General features: G+C 40.9%; 1 protein-coding gene across 1 annotated transcript in view; it reads left to right on the top strand.

Moving 5' to 3' along the window:
* LOC124552247 (vacuolar protein sorting-associated protein 13-like) overlaps positions 1 to 24,782 on the top strand; it is a 494,948-nt gene that overhangs the window by 176,701 nt on the left and 293,465 nt on the right. The window contains exons 28-29 of the mRNA XM_047126529.1: positions 2,056 to 2,285; positions 15,796 to 16,172. Of these exons, the coding sequence (XP_046982485.1) occupies positions 2,056 to 2,285; positions 15,796 to 16,172 (607 nt within the window). The remainder of the gene's footprint in view (positions 1 to 2,055; positions 2,286 to 15,795; positions 16,173 to 24,782) is intronic.

The raw sequence follows: 24,782 nt of genomic DNA, 5'->3' as shown, positions 1-24,782 counted from the left end.
CACAGTACAATAATGCATTTTCAGCTTAGAGTGACATAAACACTTATAACAAAGAGAACGGCACTTATCAGATAAAAAAAAAAAAAAGCAATCAATTCAAACCATACGAAGCACGTGAAAAAGGAAGGGTACCCGTATAAATACGGATGGAGCGCCTGACGCATAGCAATGGCTACCTGCTAAAGCTTAACTGCTAAGCTTACGACTCGAACCAAACTGCTGTAGCTGTATCGTCATTCATTCGACCTAGATTGTTTCTCATATTACAATGGACCAACTTTGTTTCGATTTGGAGATGGGGCCTGAAACTTTTCTCTCCCCTTGAATTTCGAGTCTCAAATTTCAGGTGTGGCTTAGATTCGGGAAAATTTTTTTTCCTTGATTTCGAGTCTCATTTTTCAGGTACGGCTTACATTCGAGTGCGGCTTAGATTCGAGTAAATACGGTACTCAGTTACTCATTTGTATTTTAGTGCTATATTCCTCTAACACATATACACAATAGTACCTGGTTGGATATTCTTTCTGCTCTTAATTTGTTTAGTAGCAAATGATATAGATGCAAGATTTTTGCACATACTTGCATTAATGTTTTACTCTTTACAAAATTCTTTGCTAGAATGTGTTTCATGTTTCTTTCCACCCATGTGGAGCAGAAATTCACTTGCACTGTTGAAACAGTGATCAAGTAGAAATGATTTTAATTTTTTATTAAATACAGTCAGGGAATTACTGTTTCTTATTTATGATGGCAGGCTATTGTATATTTTAATGCCTTTGTTGCAGAGAGAGTTTGTAAAGGCAGAGGTGCGCATTTCTTTAACATGGAGTTCCATTTTCTGTCTAGTACCATAGTCATGGACATTTACATTGTTATTAAATTTTGTAATATTACTTTTTACAAATTTGCATAGTTATAGTATATACAGGCTGCCAAGGAGTGGGATGAGCAACTTTTGGAAGAGAGATCTGCAGCTATCAGTCAGCTTTGCCTTGTTCATTATTCTTATAGCTCTCTTTTAGGTGAGGAGGATGTTTGGGCTATGTGTAGAGTCTCCCCAGAATATAATACCATACTGCATTACACTGTGGAATTGTGCATAGTAGGCTGTGTGAACAGTTTCATTTCCGGGCTTGTGCGGTATGCAAGGCTTCGTAGGGAATAGCACACTTGGTTTAGCTTACTGTTAGTTTTATTAATGTGTGTTTGCCATTTTAGATTATCCTGATTCCATAGGCCTAAAAATCTTGTTTCTGTATTTGGGGATATTTGGGAACCATGTAATTTCATATCGGGTATAATTTTAAGTTTAGGTAAGTGGTTCTCGTTGTGTTAACCATGAAATTGTTTTTCTCAAACCAATCACCAAGTTTGTCTGTATTTCCATTTATGGCCCCTTGGAGCTCATGTTCATTTTTGCTTGTTATGAGGATACTGGTATCATCTGCGAAGAGTTTACTGGTGCTGGCATTGATGTTCGACGGTAGGTCACTTCTGTACACAAGGAAGAACACTGATCTTTTGAGGAATTTACTAATTCTGCCAACTCGACATCAGGCAATGATCTAATTGCCATGTTATCACAGTTCAAACTGATCAGTAACAATAAATGCAGAGGCTTTGTTGATTGTTCATTGTACGTCAGAGCAATAAAAGTCATTGTTACCATATTGTATAACAGAAAACTAATCAAAATTTACTTCAGAGTAATGATTTGTGTTGGGTCACAATGACTTGAATGTTACATGTGAAACTATTAAGGTTTATGTCCAAACTACTTAAAATATTCAAAAAATGTTTATATACATGTATATCTTATGCATTTTCAGCCAAAGATACCACGTTTCATATAAAGTTCTCATGGTATTTAAATGATGAGAAATGAAATGCATAACCATTTTGGACCATATAGACCCAAACAGAACAGCCGGGTTAAAAAGAAAAACTGAGAAATGATGATCACAATGGGAGTATTCGGCACCTGACTCACTATATGAATGGGGAAAATTGTGAGGAATATTTACGTATCGATCAGTATGTAATTTTTTTGTACAGGTCAGACGGCTGCATAGCTGTATCCGCTCTGCTGGTAGACTGTATGCTCGACGATACGAGATTCGGCCGGGAGAAGGCGCTGACGCGCCTGATGCAGCGAAAGAAGGGGACCGCTCCGGAAGCGTCTCCCGTCAAGAGTGGTTCACCGGCGAGAGGGACGCCACCTACGGAAGGTGCCTTCCGCTCCATGCTGGACCTCACCTACCAGCAGAAGGATGGCGACAGCTTCGGTGAGGATTACATGGTGTAATTGTGTGACAAAAGTCTCGTGTATCACTCGAAGGCACAACAGGTAGTACACATGGCTGATTTCTAATCTACATCTAAATACGTACTCCACAAGTCATCATACGGTGCATATCGAAGGGTACACCACTACTAGTAGTTTCCTTTCCTGTTCCACTCACGAACATAGTGAGGTAAAAATGACTCGGTATGCTTCCATAAGAGCTGTAATTTACCATATCTAATCTTCATGGTCCTTATGCAAAATGCACACTGTGTGATCAACAATATCCAGACGCTTGGCTGAAAATGACATAAAAGTTTGTGGCTCCCTCCATCGGTAATGCTGGAATTCAATATGGTGTTCACCCCACATGTAGCCTTGATGAAAGCTTCCACTTCTGTAGACATACGTTCAATCAGGTGCTGGAATATTTCTTGGGAATGGCAGCTCATTCTTTAAGGAGTGCTGCGCTGGGGAGAGGTATTGATCTCGGTCGGTGAGGCCTGGCACAGTCGGTGTTCCAAAACATCCCAAAGGTGTTCTGCAGTATTCAGGTTAGGACTCTGTGCAGGTCAGTCCATTACAGGGATGTTATTGTCATGTAACCAGTCCGGCACAGGCCGTGCATTATGAACAGCTGCTCGATCGTGTTGGAAGATGCAGTCGCCATTCTCGAATTGCTCTTCAACAGTGGGAAGCAAGAAGGTGCTTAAAACATCAGTGTATTCCTATGCTGTGATAATGCCATGCAAAACAACAAGGAGTGCAAGCCCATTCCATGAAAAAAACACGACCACACCACACCGTAACACCACCACCTCCGAATTTTACTGTTGGCAAAACACATGCTGGCAGATGACGTTCACCGAGCATTCGCCATACCCACACCCTGCCATCGGATCGCCACATTGTGTACCGTGATTTGTCACTCCACGCAACATTTTTCCTCTGTTCAGTCGTCCAATGTTTACACTCCTTACACCAAGCGAGGTGTAGTTTGGCATTTACCGGTGTGGTGTGTGGCTTATAAGCAGCCCTTAACCATGAAATCAAAGTTTTCTCACCTCCCACCTGTCACACACAGTACTTGCTGTGGATGCTGATGCAGTTTGGAATTCCTGTGTGATGATCTGCATAGACGTCTGCCTATTACACACTACAACCCTCTTCAACCTGGTTGGCCTGTACGCTTTTGTGCTGTACGTGTCCCTTCACGTTTCCACTTCACTATCACATCGGAAACAGTGGACCTAGGAATGTTTAGGAGTGTGGAAATCTTGTGTACAGACATATGACACAGGTGACATCCAATCACCTGACCACATCCGAGCCCCATTCTGTTCTCTCCTGATGTCTAGTGACTACTGAGGTCCCTGATATGCAGTACCTGGCAGTAGGTGGCCAGCACAATGCACCTAATATTAAAAACGTATGTTTTTGGGAGTGTCCGGATACTTTTAATCACATAGTGTATGTGGTCTCCTTTAGAAACGAGCCACTTTCTTCTAAAATTGTGCCAATAAACAAATTTGCCTCTTCACGTTCCCCTCTACCATCCTTATGTCCTTGTTATTTCTCGTGTTGCTTTGCAATGTTATGTCTCACTATCTAATCAACATGACTGTGTTGAGCAACATATTGTTAGTGCTGTATTCAAACATCGCAGAATTATTTTTTCCTACTCATCGGCATCAACTTACAGTTTTCTGCATTTGGAGCGATATGCCATTCATTACACCAACTAAAAATATTGTCGAAGTCATCTTGTATCATCCTACAGACATCCTACAACAAAACTTTCCCGTACACACCACTGTCATCGGCAAATCTTTGCAGACTGCTGCTGACCCTGCCCGTCAGATTATTTATGAATATAGAAAATCAGAACAGTCGTATAAATACATTTTCCTAGGGCACTCCTGATGATACCCTCACCTCTATTGAACACTCACTATCTACAGGTTCATTTCAGTTCCATAGAGAAGAGTATTCTGGGAAAAAGTATTTATTAGGCTACAATGAGAACATGAAAATTTACAACTGGTAGAAGATGGTATCAGGGCGCAGTGAAGGACGATCTAGGCATTTTCAAATTAGGAGTCTGCAAAATCTCCTGACGGTGTGGCAAAGCAGACATTAGGGAAACTGTAAGCACGGTAGAAGAGAGACGCTGTGAACATTGACGTCACACTGAATTACACCTGACCACCCAGTCAGCTGTGACACACAGTAAAAGCTGGCTATACCAGGGGTTACAACAACAGTAAAGTACATAGGCAATTGTACTGTTCCTGGGATTACATGATCAGAGGCCATTGAAATTAAGATGCAAGATGGTCTAATTGATGATTGTGGCCTACAACTGAGTCATACATGGAACCCTGCACTGAGCATAGAAAAAGAAAAAGCACACTGTGGGGTCCGCACCCGACAGTGATAGCTTGAACACTGGGGACCAGAGTTCGGTGCCAGGTAACACCACCATTCAATGCAGCAGCTGCACAGATAGCAATTTGAGCAGAATGATGGGAGATGGTTATGGCCATCATACAAAGGTATGCTGAAATTTTTTATGTGAAAAGTTTTAAAACTTTTTAAACAAAACAGATGTTACCAACATTGTACGTCTTTATTCTTCATGGTTATATACAGGGTGGTCCATTGATCGTGACTGGGCCAAATATCTTACGAAATAAGCGCCAAACGAAAAAAGCTACAGAGAACGAAACTCGTCTAGCTTGAAGGGGGGAAACCAGGTGGTGCTACAGTTGGCCCGCCAGGTGATGCTGCCATAGGTAAAACGGATATCAACTGCGCTTTTAAAATAGAAACCCCCATTTTTATTACATATTCGTGTAGTATGTAAAGAAATATGAATGTTTTAGTTGGACCACTTTTTTCGCTTTGTGAAAGATGGCACTGTAATAGTCACAAACATATGGCTCACAGTTTTAGACGAACAGTTGGTAACAGATAGGTTTTTTAAACTAAAATACAGAACATAGGTACGTTTGAACATTTTATTTTGGTTGTTCCTATGTGATACGTGTACCTTATCATGTCTGAGAATGCATGCTGTTACAGCATGATTACCTATACCTACCACATTAATGCAATAAATGCTCAAAATGATGGGTGCCAACCTCAATGCATTTGGCAATACGTGTAACGACATTCCTCTCAACACCGACGTTTTTGAGATTCCAGGTTCTCGCACAATTTGCTACTGATGTGCGGATTAGCCGCAACAGCAGCTAAAACACCTACTTGGGCATCATAATATGTTGCAGGTCATGGTTGACATTTCACATGTGGCTGAACACTTCCTGTTTCCATAAATAACGTAACTATCTGGCGAACGCTCCAGACACTTGGATGATGTCGTCCAGGATGCTGAGTAGCATACATAGCACACGCCCATTAGGCATTTTGATCACAGTAGCCATACATCAATACGATATCGACCTTTTCCGCAGTTGGTAAATGGTCCATTTTAACACGGGTAATGTATCATGAAGGAAATACTGTCCACACTGGTGGAGTGTTACGTGATACCACGTTCTTATATGTTTGTGACTATTACAGCACCATCTATCACAAAGCAAAAAAAGTGGTCCAACTACAACATTCATATTTCTTTACGTACTACACAAATATGTAATAAAAAATGGGGGTTCCTATTTTTAAAAAACATAGTTGATATTCGTTAGACCTATGGCAGTGCCATCTAGCGGGCTAAGCATAATGGCATCTGGTTTCCCCCTTCAACCTAGACGAGTTTCGTTCTTTACAGTTTTTTTGTTTGATATTTATTTTGCGAGATATTTGGACCGGTCGCTGTCAATGGACAACCCTGTATTTGCAGTCCCGTCCTACAAGAGGGCTTCAAATTATAGGGCGTAACATGGGGGTGAAGAACATAGCTATGTAGGTGTGTGAAAAACAGCATGCTGTAATTGAGTTTAGAATTTGAAGAGGTCACCCACACATGGAACTCCCTCTCTTTAAGCATTACAGTGCCAGACTACACACGAGCGCTGTGACATCTGCGACAATCTGACTCCTCGGGTTTACTGTCCACCATCATCATCATCATCATCATCATCATCATCATCCTCTGTACAGTCTTGGCTTGGCCTCATCAGATTTTCATCTGTTCCCAAAACTTAAAGAATGCCTTTGAGAACATCACTTTCATAGTGATGAAGCAGTGCAAGCAGAGGTGAGGTTGTGACTCCATAAACGAGTCGGAACACTCTACATTGTGGTACTAACAAACACTCTCTCATCAGGAGAAATGTGCTCATTTCCAGGATGACTATGATGAGAAGAATAAAGATGTAGAATGTTAATCAAGTATATAAATAAAACAAAGTTCTAAATCTTTTACACACAAAATTTGGAGGCATTACTTTTCAGCACACTCTTATATATGGGACATTGACAAGGCCATGGAGCAGTCATTAGGGTGTAGTGGTTAATAAAAAAGAAAAAAGAGAAGAAAAGAAAAGGTTGAAAATGTGGGGAGAAATTGAGTAAAAAGGTGTTTTTTAAAAGTGTTAATGACCGTGAAAAAGGGAAAGAATGAAATACAAATCGGACTTCGTATTACAGGAAAGCTTTCGGACTTCGTGATTCGGAAAAGCTATTGTTGGGGTGGTCCTTGTGGCGTTTTTGAGCAAAAGTTAAACCAATTTCCACTACAAAAACTATTTGAAAAAAGACCGAGAATAACAAATGCAACTAACAGGGGGAAATGGCATAGATAAGAGTTCATCCTTTACCATGATAACATGTCTTCTTTCGTGCGGTGTCCAGGTCTTCAAAAATCTCCTGCTTCATTTCTGTGTGAAAAGTCTGCTCCGAAATCTTGCAATAAGTTTCATTATCCAGGAATTTCTAATGTATACAAAACCATCTTGATATTAAATACAATTTATTTTACGTTGCTTCCCTCCTCCAAATGTCATAACTTCCACGATATGTCTACACATTAATAAGTTCTTTTTTTTTTCGTCTTCATCAGATCATGTCTGCATTAAGCTTCCACTCTCGAGTGACAAAAAAGAAACTGATAGAAAAAAAAAGTTACAATTTTAGTGTTTCCTCTGCCGTCGAGCGCTCATAACACTGCGATGGTATAATTTATGTCTGAGGGAACGAGTGTAGTGCGGCGAAATTCAAAGACCCGCTATAAGGGGCTTCCTGAAGATGAGGAGTCCATGAAATATTGTGGAATAATTAAGATGTGACCCTGCTGGACGAGTTAAAGCAATTAAACCCTACAAAAGCTGATGTAGCTGTAACATCAGAAACAAAGACGAAACTGCAAGGCTCAAAAGAAGTTAATAGTTATATTATTGATATACAGCAGAGTAAGTTGAATTGAATGGGCAAGAGCTGGAGTTGCAGTTATGATCGAAAGTGGCTATGGAAAATGATTGCTATAATATACATTTGTAAATAAGACTGATGCATGTAAGATTAAAGATATTGAGAAAGGTGGTGAATACAATTTGTGTATGTGCTCCAGAGGAGGACATAAAACAAGGAACATGCAACCTACAAATGCATGCAGGTAATGATTAATGGCATACCTAAAGCAGAACATTTAATAATTGCTGGTGATCTCATTCCAAGTATAGATAAATTTACCATTAACCAATAATGGAACAACATGGAGAACATCCTAAAAAACTATAATGGAGATCAGTTAAGAAATTTTTCTGCCTTCAACCATGGAAGAATAAGAAATAGGTTATCCTACCATTAACACACACATAAATTTACATGGACTGCAAGGGGTGCAAGATCTAAGTATGTTATTACAAATGGGGAAAGCCACTCCATTAATAGAAGATGCAAGAGTCTACAGAGGTTATATAAAAAAATTAGGAACCCACTGGATAGCAATAGAAGCACTAGAAAAAAGCAAACAGAAAAAGTAGTTTATAGAATATATTTGCTACAAGATCCAAACATTAGATGAATGTACAGGAGATGTACAGATGAAAGACTAAGATGTTTGAACATTAATGATGAGTGAAAGAAATAGTAAGAATAATAAAAGTAGCTGGTTATGAAGTGTTAGGAAAAAGGTTAAAGTATAAAAGCAAAAGGAGACTCTCAATTTGGAACGAAGATTTAGCAGACATCATACAATGTAAGAAACAAGCCTACCTGCAATATCTGCAGTCAAGAAAACATGAAGGCTACATTGAGTATAAGTGGCACACGGCAGTGGTTAGAAGAGAGGGGAAAAAAAACTGGGGATTTTTTGTGAGTGAAAAGCAGCAGGCTAAGCATGGGCAACAAACTAAAGACTTAAAGATACTGAAACAATGTAATAAATATGAGAGAGATTTGATTCAAACTAACCCCATTTCAGAACATGAATAGCTGGATTATTTGTAAAACAATGTTACGAAAAGGGTAGGTACTACTCACCATCCAGCAGAGATTCTGTGTTGAAGGTAGGCACAACAAGAAGACTGTCAAACAAGTAAGCTTTCGGAATGAGATTTTCACTCTGCAGCGGAGTGTGCGCTGATATGAAACTTCCTAGCAGATTAAAACTGTCTGCCGGACCGAGACTCGAACTTGGGACCTTTGCCTTTCACGGGCAAGTGCTCTACCATCTGAGCTACCCAAGCACGACTCACGCCCCATCCTCACAGCTTCACTTCTGCCAGTATCTCGTCTCCTACTTTCCAAACTTCCAGAAGATTTCCTGTAAAACCTTGCAGAACTAGCACTCCTGGAAGAAAGGATATTGGGGAGACGTGGCTTAGCCACAGCCTGGGGGATGTTTTCAGAATGAAATTTTCACTCTGCAGTGGAGTGTGCACTGATACGAAACTTCCTGGTGGATTAAAACTGTGTGCCCGACCGAGCCTCGAACTTGGGACCTTTGCCTTTCACGGGCAAGTGCTCTATCATCCGAGCTACCCAAGCACGACTCATGCCCCGTCCTCACAGCTTTACTTCTACCAGTACCTTACCTCCTACTTTCCGAACTTTCAGGAGAGCTTCTGTGAAGGATGGGGCAAGAGTTGTGCTTGGGTAGTTCAGATGGTAGAGCACTTGCCCGCGAAAGGCAAAGGTCCCGAGTTCGAGTCTCGGTCCGGCACACAGTTTTAATCTGCCAGGAAGTTTCAAGTAAGCTTTCGGTGAAAAAGTTCTTCATTGGAAAATATATATATATATATATATATATATATATATATATATATATATATATATATATATATATATATATATAAAAAATAGAGGGAAACATTCCACGTGGGAAAAATATATCTATAAAGAAAGATGATGAAACTTACCAAACAAAAGCGCTGGCAGGTCGATAGACACACAAACATACACACAAAATTCTAGCTTTCGCAACCAATGGTTGCCTCGTCAGGAAAGAGGGAAGGAGAAGGAAAGACAAAAGGATATGGGTTTTAAGGGAGACCCATATCCTTTTGTCTTTCCTTCTCCTTCCCTCTTTCCTGACGAGGCAACCATTGGTTGCGAAAGCTAGAATTTTGTGTGTATGTTTGTGTTTGTTTGTGTGTCTATCGACCTGCCAGCGCTTTTGTTTGGTAAGTTTCATCATCTTTCTTTTTAGAGATATATATATATATATATATATATATATATATATATATATATATATATATATAACACACACACACACACACGATGGAGGACATACTGACTGTATGTAATTTCTGGTGTGCAAATCCACATTACCCGTTTATTCACTGAAAGAAAATGTTCCTACTTGCTATTTACTCAGTAGGGTCAGGAACTATGATTATAAATACAAGTTTTGAGTTGTAACTAATTAATATATTCAGTAAAAATTCACATGCACAAACATAATACAAGGTTTAAATGAAAAGTAATGCGTCCACCTTCATTAATTGGGTTTGGATGGAAATATTTTAATAAATCAAACGCAGAAATAACCCTTAGAATGTGATCTTTAATTACCAATATTCACTTTTCCACATAATCACAAGCAAATTGGGATTAATTTCTACCAACGATGAACAACTTTTCTGAAACCGTCACAGAAAAAGTCGACACTCTGTATCCGTAAGCAGAGTCTAACAGTTCTCTCAACGTCTTCAGCAGAAGCGTAATGATGTCTCCGCAGATCGTCTTTCATTATCAGGAACAGATATAAGTCAGACGGTTCTAAATCTGGACTGTATGGAGGATGCCGTACGGTGGCGAGATTGTATCTGAAGTTATGCTGTGGTGGCACGTGAAGTATTTGTCATGCAGGTCAGATGTTCCTGCCTCAACATCTTTAAATTTACTTGCCCAACAACGCACAGTACTCACATCAACACAATCACCATAAATTGTATTCATTCTCTGATGAATCTGCTTTGGGGTGACACCTTCTGCTGTCAAGAATTCAATGACTGCACATTTCTTAAATCACATTGACCAAACGTCTGTGCAGGGTTCCATACTTTACACTCTAACGACACAACTGTTCAATGCTAAGGCTTTCCGCCAACTGGAACTGTAGAGAAGAGGCTACGAAACAAGCCAGTACCTGCCGCATTCCAACGCTGCCAACTGTTAAAGAGTTGCGAAGGTGGATGCATTGCTTTTTAGTCAACCCTCATAATATTCATGATGATGATGATGATGATGATGATGATGATGATGATAATAACAATGTCCCTATTGGAAACAGAATTATTAGCAGTTCAGAGGCTACCTCTACAGTAAGTTCCAAGTAAAATAATCTACAACCCCGACTTCTAATCTTCAAAGTTAATTGCTCACCTTAAAAGTGGAAAATAATTTCGCCACTTGCCATGCGATTTTGTCAGCAAACTGTTACTTCTGTGAAAACCAAGTGATTAAGGACTGTGTACAGTCCTCACGAGTTCACTTTCTACTTCTACAGAAAATGCATTTGGTAGTTGCCTGGCTGTGACATCATCCAAGGCATGGCACACACAGATGTTTGTCTGATGCAGGCAGATTGATATCTCGGTGCAAAGTGTCTCCTCTTCCTGCCTCAGTGGCTGTATTTATATGTAGACACTACGGGCCATCAAACGTAACATCTGCTATCGACTGCTGTAGGCACAGGTAGCAGCATGTAAATGGCCCCTTTCTCAGATACATATTAATTAATATCTCCGTTGTTTAACAGTTTCCAATCTTCTTAATTTTTATATGAATGGAGTTAAGTTGGTTTTAGTTACAGAAGAAGTTTTAGCTCAACTGCATTTAAACTTTGCCATCTAGTATTTTTAGAATGGAATGGACAATAGAACATACCTCTCAGTTGCCTCTTTAAGGGTCTTTGTAATGATTGTTATTTACAGTAAAGTCTTGAAACTTGGTACAAATGTCTCATTTCATCAATGTAAGCAAGTGCTGTAAATAGAATTCTTTGTAATGAATACAAATTGTTGTTGTTGTCTTCAGTCCTGAGACTGGTTTGATGCGGCTCTCCATGCTACTCTATCCTGTGCAAGCTTCTTCGTCTCCCAGTACCTACTGCAGCCTACATCCTTCTGAATCTGCTTAGTGTATTCATCTCTTGGTCTGCCTCTACAATTCGTACCCTCCACACTGCCCTCCAATGCTAAATATGTGATCCCCTGATGCCTCAGAACATGTCCTACCAACCGATCCCTATTTCTAGTCAAGGTGTGCCACAAATGTCGCATCTCCCTAATTCTATTCAATATCTTCTCATTAGTTATGTGATCTACCCATCTAATCTTCAGCATTCTTCTGTAGCACCACATTTTGAAAGCTTCTATTCTCTTCTTGTCCAAACTATTTATCGTCCACCTTTAACATCCATACATGCCCGCACTCCATGCAAATACTTTCAGAAACGACTTCCTGACGCTTAAATCTGTACTCAGTGTTAACAAATTTCTCTTCTTCAGAAACGCTTTCCTTGCCATTGCTAGTCTACATTTTATATCCTCTCTACTTCGACCATCATCAGTTAGTTTGCTCCCCAAATAGCAAAACTCATTTACTATCATAAGCATCTCGTTTCCTAATCTAATTCCCTCAGTATCACCCGACTTAATTTGACTACATTCCATTATCCTTGTTTTGCTTTTGTTGATGTTCATCTTATATCCTCCTTTCAAGACACTGTCCATTCCGTTCAACTGCTCTTCCAAGTCCTTTGCTGCCACTGACAGAATTACAGTGTCATCGGCAAACCTCAAAGTTTTTATTTCTTCTACATGGATTTTAATAACTACTCCGAATTTTTCTTTCGTTTCCTTTACTGCTTGCTCAATATACAGATTGAATAATGTCGGGGAGAGGCTACAACCCTGTCTCACTCCCTTCCCAACCACTGCTTCTCTTTCATGTCCCTCGACTCTTGTAACTGCCATCTCGTTGCTGCACAAATTGCAAATAGCCTTTCGCTCCCTGTATTTTATCCCTGCCACTCTTTAGAATTTGAAAGAGAGAAAGCTTTTGACAATGTTGACTGGAATACTAAGTCTACAAATGCTAAAAAAAAGTAGGTTTGCCTTTCTTTAATCTTTCTTCTAAGATAAGTCATAGGGTCAGTATTGCCTCACGTGTTTCAACATTTCTACAGAATCCAAACTGATATTCCCCAAGGTCGGCTTCTACCAGTTTTTCCATTCGTCTGTAAAGAATTCATGTTAGTATTTTGCAGCTGTGACTTATTAAACTGATAGTTCGGTAATTTTCACATCTGTCGACACCTGCTTTCTTTGGGGTTGGAATTATATTCTTCTTGAAGTCTGAGGGAATTTTCCCTGTCTCATACATCTTGCTCACCAGATGGTACAGTTTTGTCAGGACTGGCTCACCCAAGGCTGTCAGTAGTTCTAATGGAATGTTGTCTACTCCGGGGGCTTTGTTTCGACTCGGGTCTTAATCTATTATGAATAGAGACAATTTCATTCCAAATTTAGTGTTTAGTAAATAACTTGGAAATTATTAGTACCTTTCAAGCTTCACAGAAGCTCTTCTGGAAGAGTTTGGAAGGTAGGAGATGAGGTACTGGCAGAAGTAAAGCTGTGAGGATGGGGTGTGAGTCGTGCTTGGGTAGCTCAGTTGGTAGAGCACTTGCCCACGAAAGGCAAAGGTCCCGAGCTCAAGTCTCAGTCCGGCACACAATTTTAATCTGCCAGGAAGTTTCATATCGGTGCACACTCCATAGCAGTATGAAATTCTCATTCTGTCATATTGGAAATGTTTAAAACAGTTGTAAGTTGACTGTGACCTAAGGTGTCATCCCTAAATGCTTGCTTTGTAATAAAACGAGGCGAGAATATTTTTGTGGTGAAGTTTGGGTTGAGTATTGTAGTTTAACACAAGATAAAGAATGTTCAGTATACCACATTTTACAACACAGTACTAGCATGAAAATAAATATTCTCCACCAATTTTATACGTATCTTGTGCACTCCAGGGTGCTGCTGCTTGATGCTGCTGTAGGTTCATTTTGATGTTGCTGCATCATCTCATAGAAATCGTGTAATGGTTTAAATAAGTTTTAGTGACTGTAGTTAGTTTATGAAGGATTTTATTTCGCATGCTAGATGTTTGGTGGGAAACGTGCATCATAGGACTCTCCAAGTCTGATTACATACTGCTGATACAAAACTCGATCCAAAGAGTTGTGGTATTACAACTGCAACATGTCATGTTTGTCACAGCAGTTTTTCCAAATACGAAAGAAAGGTTTATGCACACACTTTGTTCCCAATCATCCACCATTGTCAATTTTGCAAGACAAACCACTAATGATAAAGGGGAAATACACGTGAAAACTAAATGTGGCCAGCTGACACAGTCGCTGGGTTACTAACTCTCAAAACTATATCATTGACATTGGTTTGCAGTGGGGTTTTGGAGCATATACTGTATTCAAACATTATGAATCACCTCGAAGGGAACAATCTGTTGATACGTAATAAGCATGGTTTCAGAAAGCATCGCTCTTGTGCAACACAGCTAGCTCTTTATTCGCACAAAGTAATGGCCGCTATCGACAGGGGATCTCAAGTTGATCCCGTATTTCTAGATTTCCGGAAAGCTTTTGACACCGTTCCTCACAAGCGACTTCTAATCAAGCTGCGGGCCTATTGGGTATCGTCTCAGTTGTGCGACTGGATTCGTGATTTCCTGTCGGGAAGGTTGCAGTTCGTAGTAATAGACGGCGAATCATCGAGTAAAACTGAAGTGATATCAGCTGTTCCCCAGGGAAGCGTCCTGGGACCTCTGCTGTTCCTGATCTATATAAATTACCTGGGTGACAATCTGAGCAGTTCTCTTAGGTTGTTCACAGATGATGCTGTAATTTACCGTCTAGTAAGGTCATCCGAAGACCAGTATCAGTTGCAAAGCGATTTAGAAAAGATTGCTGTACGGTGTGGTAGGTGGCAGTTGACGCTAAATAACGAAAAGTGTGAGGTGATCCACACGAGTTCCAAAAGAAATCCGTTGGAATTCGATTACTTGATAAATAGTACAATTCTCAAGGCTGTCAATTCAACTAAGTACCTGGGTGTTAAAATTACGAACAACTTCAGTTGGAAAGACCACATAGATAATATTGTGGGGAAGGCGAGCCAAAGGTTGCGTTTCATTGGCAGGACACTTAGAAGATGCAACAAGTCCACTAAAGAGACAGCTTACACTACACTCGTTCGTGCTCTGTTAGAATATTGCTGTGCGGTGTGGGATCCTTACCAGGTGCGATTGACGGAGGACATCGAAAGGGTGCAAAAAAGGGCAGGTCGTTTTGTATTATCACGTAATAGGGGAGAGAGTGTGGCAGATACGATACGCGAGTTGGGATGGAAGTCATTAAAGCAAAGACGTTTTTCGTCGCGGCGAGATCTCTTTACGAAATTTGAGTCACCAACTTTCTCTTCCGAATACGAAAATATTTTGTTGAGCCCAACCTACATAGGTAGGAATGATCATCAAAATAAAATAAGAGAAATCAGAGCTCAAACAGGAAGGTTTAGGTGTTCGTTTTTGCCGCACGCTATTCGGGAGTGGAATGGTGGAGAGATAGTACGATTGTGGTTCGACGAACCCTCTTCTGAGCACTTAAATGTGAATTGCAGAGTAATCGTGTAGATGTAGATGTATAAGGTATCACCTGGTGGCATTTTATTGTACTAGCTACACTTCACCAGCTACATATATATATTACGGGATCTTTTGGGTAGCACATCGTATACAATTTCTTCAGCATATAAATGTCTGTGGGGAGAATCAGAAACAGAAACAGTGGCTGATGCAGTGGTCACCCTAGTGTAACTAGTTGACAGAGACGTTAATGTCAGACAGGACACAGGGAGCACACTGACAATGTCAGAAAGAATTCTCCGTCTCATTCTGTGCGGAACGCGCTATGCTCCTGCCTTGTGTACATTGGCGTGTCAGTTGTAAGTATGAAGTTTCAAATTGATTGCCGGGTTTTACAGACTGCTGTGTGTCACCTCCGTCTCTCTGTTTTGCAGTGGACGTGCGGGTGTTCGGGTTTGACCTGGTGGTGTGTTTGGACTACCTAATGAAGGTGGGAGACTTCTTCACCAGTGGCACGGCCCAGGCGCAGGCTGAAGTGGCTGGCAGTTCAGCCACTCCGTCGACTGCCGGCGGGCCCCTGCCAGCCCCGGCCGCTGTGACGTCACGGGCGTCGCGTTCCTCCGTCACCAAGCAGAGCCGCACGTCGACTTCGCTGCAGGGGGTCCCCACTCCCACTCCCACTCAGCAGGTGCTGGCGGGGGAGTCACCTCCAAAGCCCGGCATGATGACTGTCAACATCCACGTTGAGATGCCGGACATCATCTTGGTTGAGAGCATGGACACCGTCGACACCAATGCCATCATTATGAATGTGAGTTGCCTGTTGGAGTCTATCCTGACTTTGCACGACGGTGGCTGTGGAAGGAAAACGATTTTCTACCGACATGCAGTGCTTGATATCGTTATGTTGACTCGTATTTTTATTTTGTGAAAGAGTCCTGAGATTTTACATTGAATCTTCCATTCTGATTTGTAGTATGCTCTGTTTTGAACTTTCTGATATATTAAAACTGTGCCATACTGCTCTTTGAACAGAGACCTGAATTTTGATGGTGAGTGCTGCTGCACAGTGACTAAGAAGTTCACAATTTATTGTTAGGGACAGGAAAATCTTTTTATTTTAAGGCCAAATTTGGCGCTATGTTTTGCCAAATTTGGTGTCACTGTGTGCCATGTTTGATTTTTTTTTTTGCTATATTTGTTATCTTTTTGCCAGATCTGAGCTTACATATTTGCCAAATTCAACATTAATTTTCTGCCAGATTTAGTTTCCCCTCCCCCTTCCCCATCCTTCAAAGCTGGTGTTCCATTTTTCCAAATTCAATTTTTCTGTTGGTCAATTTGGTGTTTTTTGTCAAATCCAGTGTTTTATGCCAATTTGTATTGTTTTTCCTAAATTTACAGTAACCCCCCTCCCACCAAATTCCACATTATTTTTGCTGATTTCAGTACTATTTTCATCATCACAGTAAACATCATTATGTGGGAAATGAACTGCCAGTTCAAGATTAAAAGACAAACCTTAGTCTTCAGAAGAGATTTGAAGTCAAAATGCAGTTTTTACAATCCGTAATTATCGGTTAAGAATATTACTAAACTGCCGTCCTGTCGATTATAGCATTTTTATATGCCAAAATTAGAAACGTTGCAGTATCTCAGAAAAATCACCCATTTTCCATTGTGTTACCAAAATCCAATTATTTCGCATTCGTTTTTGCAAAATGTTCTGTCCCTATGTATTGTAAAGCTTTTAAGATTCATTCTGGAAACAATGCCCTAGGCCGTGGCCAACCTATTTTTCCACTATAAACCGTCTTTCACAAGATACGCAAGAGAATGTTTGTGAGCTTTGGCAGGTGGGACACGAGGTACTGGTGGAAACTGTGAGCATAGGTTGTGAGGCATGCTTGGATGTGAATGTTCAGGTTTCATCCCAGTTTGGCTCTCAGTTGTAATCTGCCAGCAAATTTTGAATGTTAATTACAGTTTGCGGGACAGCAAGCTCTTTTTAGTTATATACCCCTGCCTGTAAAAACAGAACCCTTATATGATCACTTCGTTGGTTGTCTCTCTGTCTATCCCTCTGAATGTTCAAAAGCTTTTTTTCTCAACAGTGGGTAGATGTTGTTGTTGTTGTTGTTGTTGTTGTTGTTATGGCCTTCAGTCGAGAGACTGGTTTGATGCAGCTCTCCATGCTACTTTATCCTGTGCAAGCTTCATCATCTCCCAGTACCTACTTCAACCTACATCCTTCTGAATCTGCTTTGTGTATTCATCTCTTGGTCTCCCTCTACGAGTTTTACCCTCCACGCTGCCCTCCAATACTAAATTGGTGATCCCTTGATGCCTCAGAACATGTCCTACCAACCAATCCCCTTTGTGCCACAAATTTCTCTTCTCCCCAATCCTATTCAATAGTTCTTCATTAGTTATGTGATCTACCCATCTAATCTTCAGCATTCTTCTGTAGCACCACATTTCGAAAGCTTCTATTCTCTTCTTGTCTAAAGTACCGTATTTACTCGAATCTAAGCCGCACTTTTTTTCCGGTTTTTGTAATCCAAAAAACCGCCTGCGGCTTAGAATAGAGTGCAAAATAAGCGGAAGTTCTGTAAAATCTTGGTAGGTGCCGCCACAACTAACTTCTGCCGTCGAATATATGTAGCGCTACACAGGCATGCTTTGCAGGCACAAAGATAAATACTGGCGCCAAAACCTCTGTGCCAGTAAATCAATTTAAAAAATAGGTGGAAGACGAGATTTTTTCTCTGCCCCGAATTTCGACCACTGCATTTTCATACTTTATCCAACGAAGTAAATACAAATTCCGTATTGTTCATCTTCGAATGTAGCGGCTTTTCAATGTACTACGGAAATCCGTCTAGCAAGACTGTTTGCGATGTTTGTCAGTATGGCCAATTCTACGTTCTGAATTTTTTCCTGCCTGTGAGAAGAGATGGTTGCTAATACGAACTTTTATAAATTTTGAATCACATGCAGTATTATCTTCACCATAAGAATAATACGAATATAAACATTTTCCCATGTATTCTTTAGTGTTTGCTGCTGTCTCATTTAAATCCTGTCTACCTAATAAACTACGAAACTAGAGGGAGACAACAGCAAACGCGGAAGTATACACATATCATGTCATGTTTATATTCGTATTATTCTTATGCCTAATAGTGATACAGTCAGAAATGAAGCACGTCAAGTGACTAGATTTTTAAATCTAAGATGACTCTAATTTCTGTGCAGAAAGTAATGTACTAAAGAGGCGTCTGCACAGATTTCAAACGGAGAAAAATTTTCGCTAAACTCTCGTTCAGAACATCTTCTATTATACACAGTTTATTATTTGGTTCTTGTTGATCATTATCAAAGAAAGCAGCAGTGTAAATAATAACAAATAGCAGTCTCTTGCCATTGTTTCGCTACTGAGACAATTCCTCTCTTTTTTATTGTAAGCGGCGGTAGTGTGCACAAAAGCAAACCATGCTGTGAGCGGCGACAGGTCGTAAACATTCATTATCAGAATGCGACAAACAATGCATGACGCAGTACAGTAATGCATTTTCAGCTTAGAGTGACGTAAACACCTATAACAAAGAGAACGGCACTTATTAGATCAAAGAAAAATAAGTACTCAATTCAAAACAGACGAAGCACGTGAAAAACGAAGGGTACCCGTATAAATACGTACGGAGCGCCTGACGCATAGCAATGGCTACCTGGTAAAGCTTTACTGCTAAGCTTACGGCTCGAACCAAACTATTGTAGCTGTATCGTCATTCATTCGACCTAAATTGTGTCTCATATTACAATGGGCCAACTTTGTTTCGATTTCGAGGTGCGGCCTAAAACTTTTCTCTCCCCTTGAATTTCGAGTCTCAAATTTCAAGTGCGGCTTTGATTCGGGAAATTTTTTTTTCCTTCTTTTCGAGTCTCATTTTTCAGGTGCGGCTAAGATTAGAGTGCGGCTTAGATTTGAGTAAATACGGTATTTATCGTCCATGTTTCACTTCCATACATGGCTATACTCCATACAAATACTTTCAGAAACGACTTACTGACACTTAAATCTATACTCGATGTTAACAAATTTCTCTTCTTCAGAAACGCTTCCTTTCCATTGCCAGTCTACATTTTATATCCTCTCTACTTTGACCATCATCAGTTATTTTGCTCCTCAAATAGCAAAACTCCTTTACTACTTTAAGCGTATCATTTCCTAATCTAATTCCCTCAGCATCACCCGACTTAATTCGACTACGTTCCATTATCCTCATTTTGCTTTTGTTGATGTTCATGATATGTCCTCCTTTCAAGACACTGTCCATTCCGTTCAACTGCTCTTGCAAGACCTTTGCTGCCACTGACAGAATTACAGTGTCATCGGCAAACCTCAAAGTTTTTATTTCTTCTACATGGATTTTAATACCTACTCTGAATTTTTCTTTTGTTTCCTTTACTGCTTGCTCAATATACAGATCAAATAACATCGGGGAGAGGCTGCAACCCTGTCTCTTTCCCTTCCCAACCACTGCTTCCCTTTCATGTCCCTCGACTCTTATAACATGCTATCTGGTTTCTGTACAAATTGTATAGCCTTTCGCTCCCTTAATTTACCCCTGACACCTTCAGAAATGATAAACATCTGAAAATTAAAATTTTAAGTGGTGATATGTTTATTATGGTGCTCTGAGTGTCAGATAAATACACTCCTGGAAATGGAAAAAAAACACATTGACACCGGTGTGTCAGACCCACCATACTCGCTCCGGACACTGCGAGAGGGCTGTACAAGCAATGATCACACGCACGGCACAGCGGACACACCAGGAACCGCGGTGTTGGCCGTCGAATGGCGCTAGCTGCGCAGCATTTGTGCACCGCCGCCGTCAGTGTCAGCCAGTTTGCCGTGGCATACGGAGCTCCATCGCAGTCTTTAACACTGGTAGCATGCCGCGACAGCGTGGACGTGAACCGTATGTGCAGTTGACGGACTTTGAGCGAGGACGTATAGTGGGCATGCGGGAGGCCGGGTGGACGTACCGCTGAATTGCTCAACACGTGGGGCGTGAGGTCTCCACAGTACATCGATGTTGTCGCCAGTGGTCGGCGGAAGGTGCACGTGCCCGTCGACCTGGGACCGGACCGCAGCGACGCACGGATGCACGCCAAGACCGTAGGATCCTACGCAGTGCCGTAGGGGACCGCACCGCCACTTCCCAGCAAATTAGGGACACTGTTGCTCCTGGGGTATCGGCGAGGACCATTCGCAACCGTCTCCATGAAGCTGGGCTACGGTCCCGCACACCGTTAGGCCGTCTTCCGCTCACGCCCCAACATCGTGCAGCCCGCCTCCAGTGGTGTCGCGACAGGCGTGAATGGAGGGACGAATGGAGACGTGTCGTCTTCAGCGATGAGAGTCGCTTCAGCCTTGGTGCCAATGATGGTCGTATGCGTGTTTGGCGCCGTGCAGGTGAGCGCCACAATCAGGACTGCATACGACCGAGGCACACAGGGCCAACACCCGGCATCATGGTGTGGGGAGCGATCTCCTACACTGGTCATACACCACTGGTGATCGTCGAGGGGACACTGAATAGTGCACGGTACATCCAAACCGTCATCGAACCCATCGTTCTACCATTCCTAGACCGGCAAGGGAACTTGCTGTTCCAACAGGACAATGCACGTCCGCATGTATCCCGTGCCACCCAACGTGCTTTAGAAGGTGTAAGTCAACTACCCTGGCCAGCAAGATCTCCGGATCTGTTCCCCATTGAGCATGTTTGGGACTGGATGAAGCGTCGTCTCACGCGGTCTGCACCTCCAGCACGAACGCTGGTCCAACTGAGGCGCCAGGTGGAAATGGCATGGCAAGCCGTTCCACAGGACTACATCCAGCATCTCTACGATCGTCTCCATGGGAGAATAGCAGCCTGCATTGCTGCGAAAGGTGGATATACACTGTACTAGTGCCGACATTGTGCATGCTCTGTTGCCTGTGTCTATGTGCCTGTGGTTCTGTCAGTGTGATCATGTGATGTATCTGACCCCAGGAATGTGTCAATAAAGTTTCCCCTTCCTGGGACAATGAATTCACGGTGTTCTTATTTCAATTTCCAGGAGTGTTAATTCCAAAAAATGTAAGTAAATACATTATTAAAAAACTTTACACATACATCTAACTTAAATTAATACTTAAATAAATGAATCTTTCTGTACAAGGTTAAATTTTGATACATAGCCTCACTGGTATACCCAGAAAATATTCATCACATTTCAGGTTAATGTGCACACTTTTATGCACTTGATGGTGGTACAAGGGGGGGGATCAAATATAAATGGTGTTTTTGTTCCTGAACATAAACAGTTGGGAGGACTGGCCCCGCACTTATGCTATGCTTAGGTGGTACCATTTGAAGTGAGGAGTGTGTGCTGTTAGATATTTCCCACCATTTTGTCAGTAATGCTCACAATGTCTGAGCAACATGTGCACCACTCCATTGTGCAACACATAATGATCAAATTTCTTGCTCATGAAGGAGTTACAGCAGTGGAAATTTGCCAAAGATTGACTGCACAGTTTGGTGATGAAACGTTATCAAGGACGCGTATGTTTGCCCGGCATAAAAAGTTCAAGGAAGGACAAGAACATGTGGAAAATCAGCAACACGGTCGCCATCCTCAGACCAGCATTACAGACAAAAACAGTAGTGCGGTTAACGACATTACTGACGATGATCGACGGATGATAGTATCAGAAATTGCACAAAACCTGTGAATCAGTTATGGGAGCCATCAAGCAATCGTAGCCAACAACCTACTGTTCCATAAACTGTGTTTCAGATGGGGTCCCTAAACTGTTGACCGAAAATCTGAAGCTGAGACATTTGGAGGTCTATGAGAGGCTTACAGCAAGGTTTGCGGAAGAAGGCGATGCATTTTTGAGTCAGATGGGTTCATCACTGCACTCCAGAATCCAAACAATCCAATAAGCAGTGGCGGAGGAAAGGGGAGGCAACACCAGTGAAAGCCAAGACTTGACTGTCAGCTGGCCAGGTTCTTTCAAGCGGGCCTTTTTTTTTTTTTTTTTTTTTTTTTTTTTTTTTTTTTTTTTTTTTTTTTTTTTTTTTTTTCCCCCCCCCCCAGTGAGACATTTTGCTGCTTGATTTTTTTTTTTTTTTTTTTTTTTTTTTTTTGTATGAGCAATGCACCATTTGTGCTGCTTACTACTGTGAACTGTTGGAAAAGGCGAGAGTTGCATAACGCTGCAAAAGACGATACCAATCGATTTAACAGGTCATCCTCCTCCATGACAATGGGTGACCCCATACTGCAGCTCTGTCTCCAAGCTACAAGAAATGCATTGGACTTATTGCCCTGTGGTTTCCATTTATTTGGACCACTTAAAAAAGCTCTAGGAGGGTGACGATTTGCAGATGATGAGAGTGTGGAAGACTTTGTGTGCAACTGGCTGGTGACACGACCCAGTTCTTTTATGAGGAGGGCATAAAAAGCTGCCCATATATACCGGGACAAATGCATTTCCAAAGCAAGATACTATGTGGAAAAATAAATTATAGTTGCCTTGAGTTTTTCAACAAATGAATTTAAGTAAAAAATAAAATCCCTTTTGTATTTGATCTGCCTTTGTACTAAGCTACCGAAATGTATTGTGCTACTAAATGTTAGTAAAAATTGACTGAAGCAGTAAACATTATTTTATAGAATTTATAATGCAGTTTCTGACCTCAATGAATTCCATATGAGGCAAATAAATTTAAGGTCATTTTTATCTTGATTTTCTCTCGCTCTCTTTTAAAAAATGTAGAGGAACTAAGACTCACAACCTGTCCTCATAACTTTACTTCTGCCAGTACCTCGTCTCATACATTTCAAACTACAGAGAAGATGTCCTGCAGCATTTGCAAGACTAGCACCCCTGGAGGAATGGATATTGTAGAAACATGGCTTAGCCACAGCATGGGGGATGTTTCCGAAATGTAATTTTCGCCCTGCAGCGGAGTGTGCTTTGCAAGGATGGGTCGTAAGTTGTGCTTGGATAGCTTAATCAGTATAGCTCTTGCTTCTGAAAGGCAAAGATTCTGTATTAGAGTTTCAGTCTGGCACACAGTTTTAATCTGCCAGGAAGTGTCATATCAGCGTACACTCCACTGCAGAGTGAAAATTTCATTCGGTAAATAGTTTAGGAATTTCCCGTTTTGTATTACTTTGACTACAATTCAATCAATTTATATCATAAAACGATCATTTCCCAGTGCCTTCCTTTTTTGATTTCTCAATTGGCACATTATGATTTCATTACTTTAGAGAAATTTGTTATGGATCTATTGAAGATATAGGCTGTGAAGAGAAAAACCTCTGTATCTTAATGTGGATGGCACTGGCCTACAGAGTCGCTGCCTAGAGTGACAGTTTGTGACAGTACAACAGTGAAGCATAACACATTTTAATACAAACTGCTCTGTATTTACTTGCGACTTTGGTGTAATTTTATCAGACATTCCCTGTAATTGTCCAATAACGCTCTTTGAATACATTGGTTTCGTTACAAGTGATGGATGTGATGCTTGATACTAATTGGGCGAAACAAAGTAATATTCTGTTTATCCAATCCTTGCTTTAACATCTTCACAATTAGTTTTTTCAAATGCATCCAGAATGCATAGCACCATCTTTTCATAATAATTTCCTTACTAACTGCCTACATTCTAAATTCATCTCTTGTATTATGATACCATATGTGTAAATAAGCTTTTGATTTCTTGTAAAATTTTTTCCTGTCGTTAGTTACAGTGCTATCTGCTGTCTTCACTAATGAAGTGTGATATCTGCATGATGTAAGTTTCTCTCTTGTTTTCCACGTAGTCTTGGCTGTCAGTGGTTTCTCTTGCCAAATTCTCATTGTATCTTCTCGCATCCTCTCTCAAGCATTTCAGAATACATTTATGTGATTCTGATTAGTTCTTCATCCTTGACAGTCTATTGTTTGTAATAAGAGGTATTTCTGTAAAATTATTGCCCCTTTCGTCTATGTAGTAGTAGTAATTGTTGTTGTTTTTCAGTGTGGAGACACGTTTGATGGGCTCTCTACACTAATCTATCATGTGCAAGCCTCGTCGTCTCCTTGTAATTTCTGCAACCTACGTCTGTTTGAATCTGTATACTGTATTGGAGCCTTGGGCTGCTTCTATAATTTTGAACCTGCATGGTCCTCTCCATTGCCAAATTAAAAACTGCTTAATGCCTAGGGATGTGTCCTATGAACACATCGCTGTTTGAGTCGTCGTACCTTAAATTCCTTTTCTCCTCAATTTCATTCAATAGCTCTTCATTAGTTATCAGACCTACCCATATAATCTTCAGCACTCTATTGAAGCATGTTTGA

This window comes from Schistocerca americana, chromosome 10 (genome assembly GCF_021461395.2).
Source record: "Schistocerca americana isolate TAMUIC-IGC-003095 chromosome 10, iqSchAmer2.1, whole genome shotgun sequence".
Classification (NCBI taxonomy): Eukaryota; Metazoa; Arthropoda; class Insecta; order Orthoptera; family Acrididae; genus Schistocerca; species Schistocerca americana.
The sequence above is the reverse complement of the archived record's forward strand: the minus strand, read 5'-3'. Positions and strand labels throughout refer to the sequence as shown.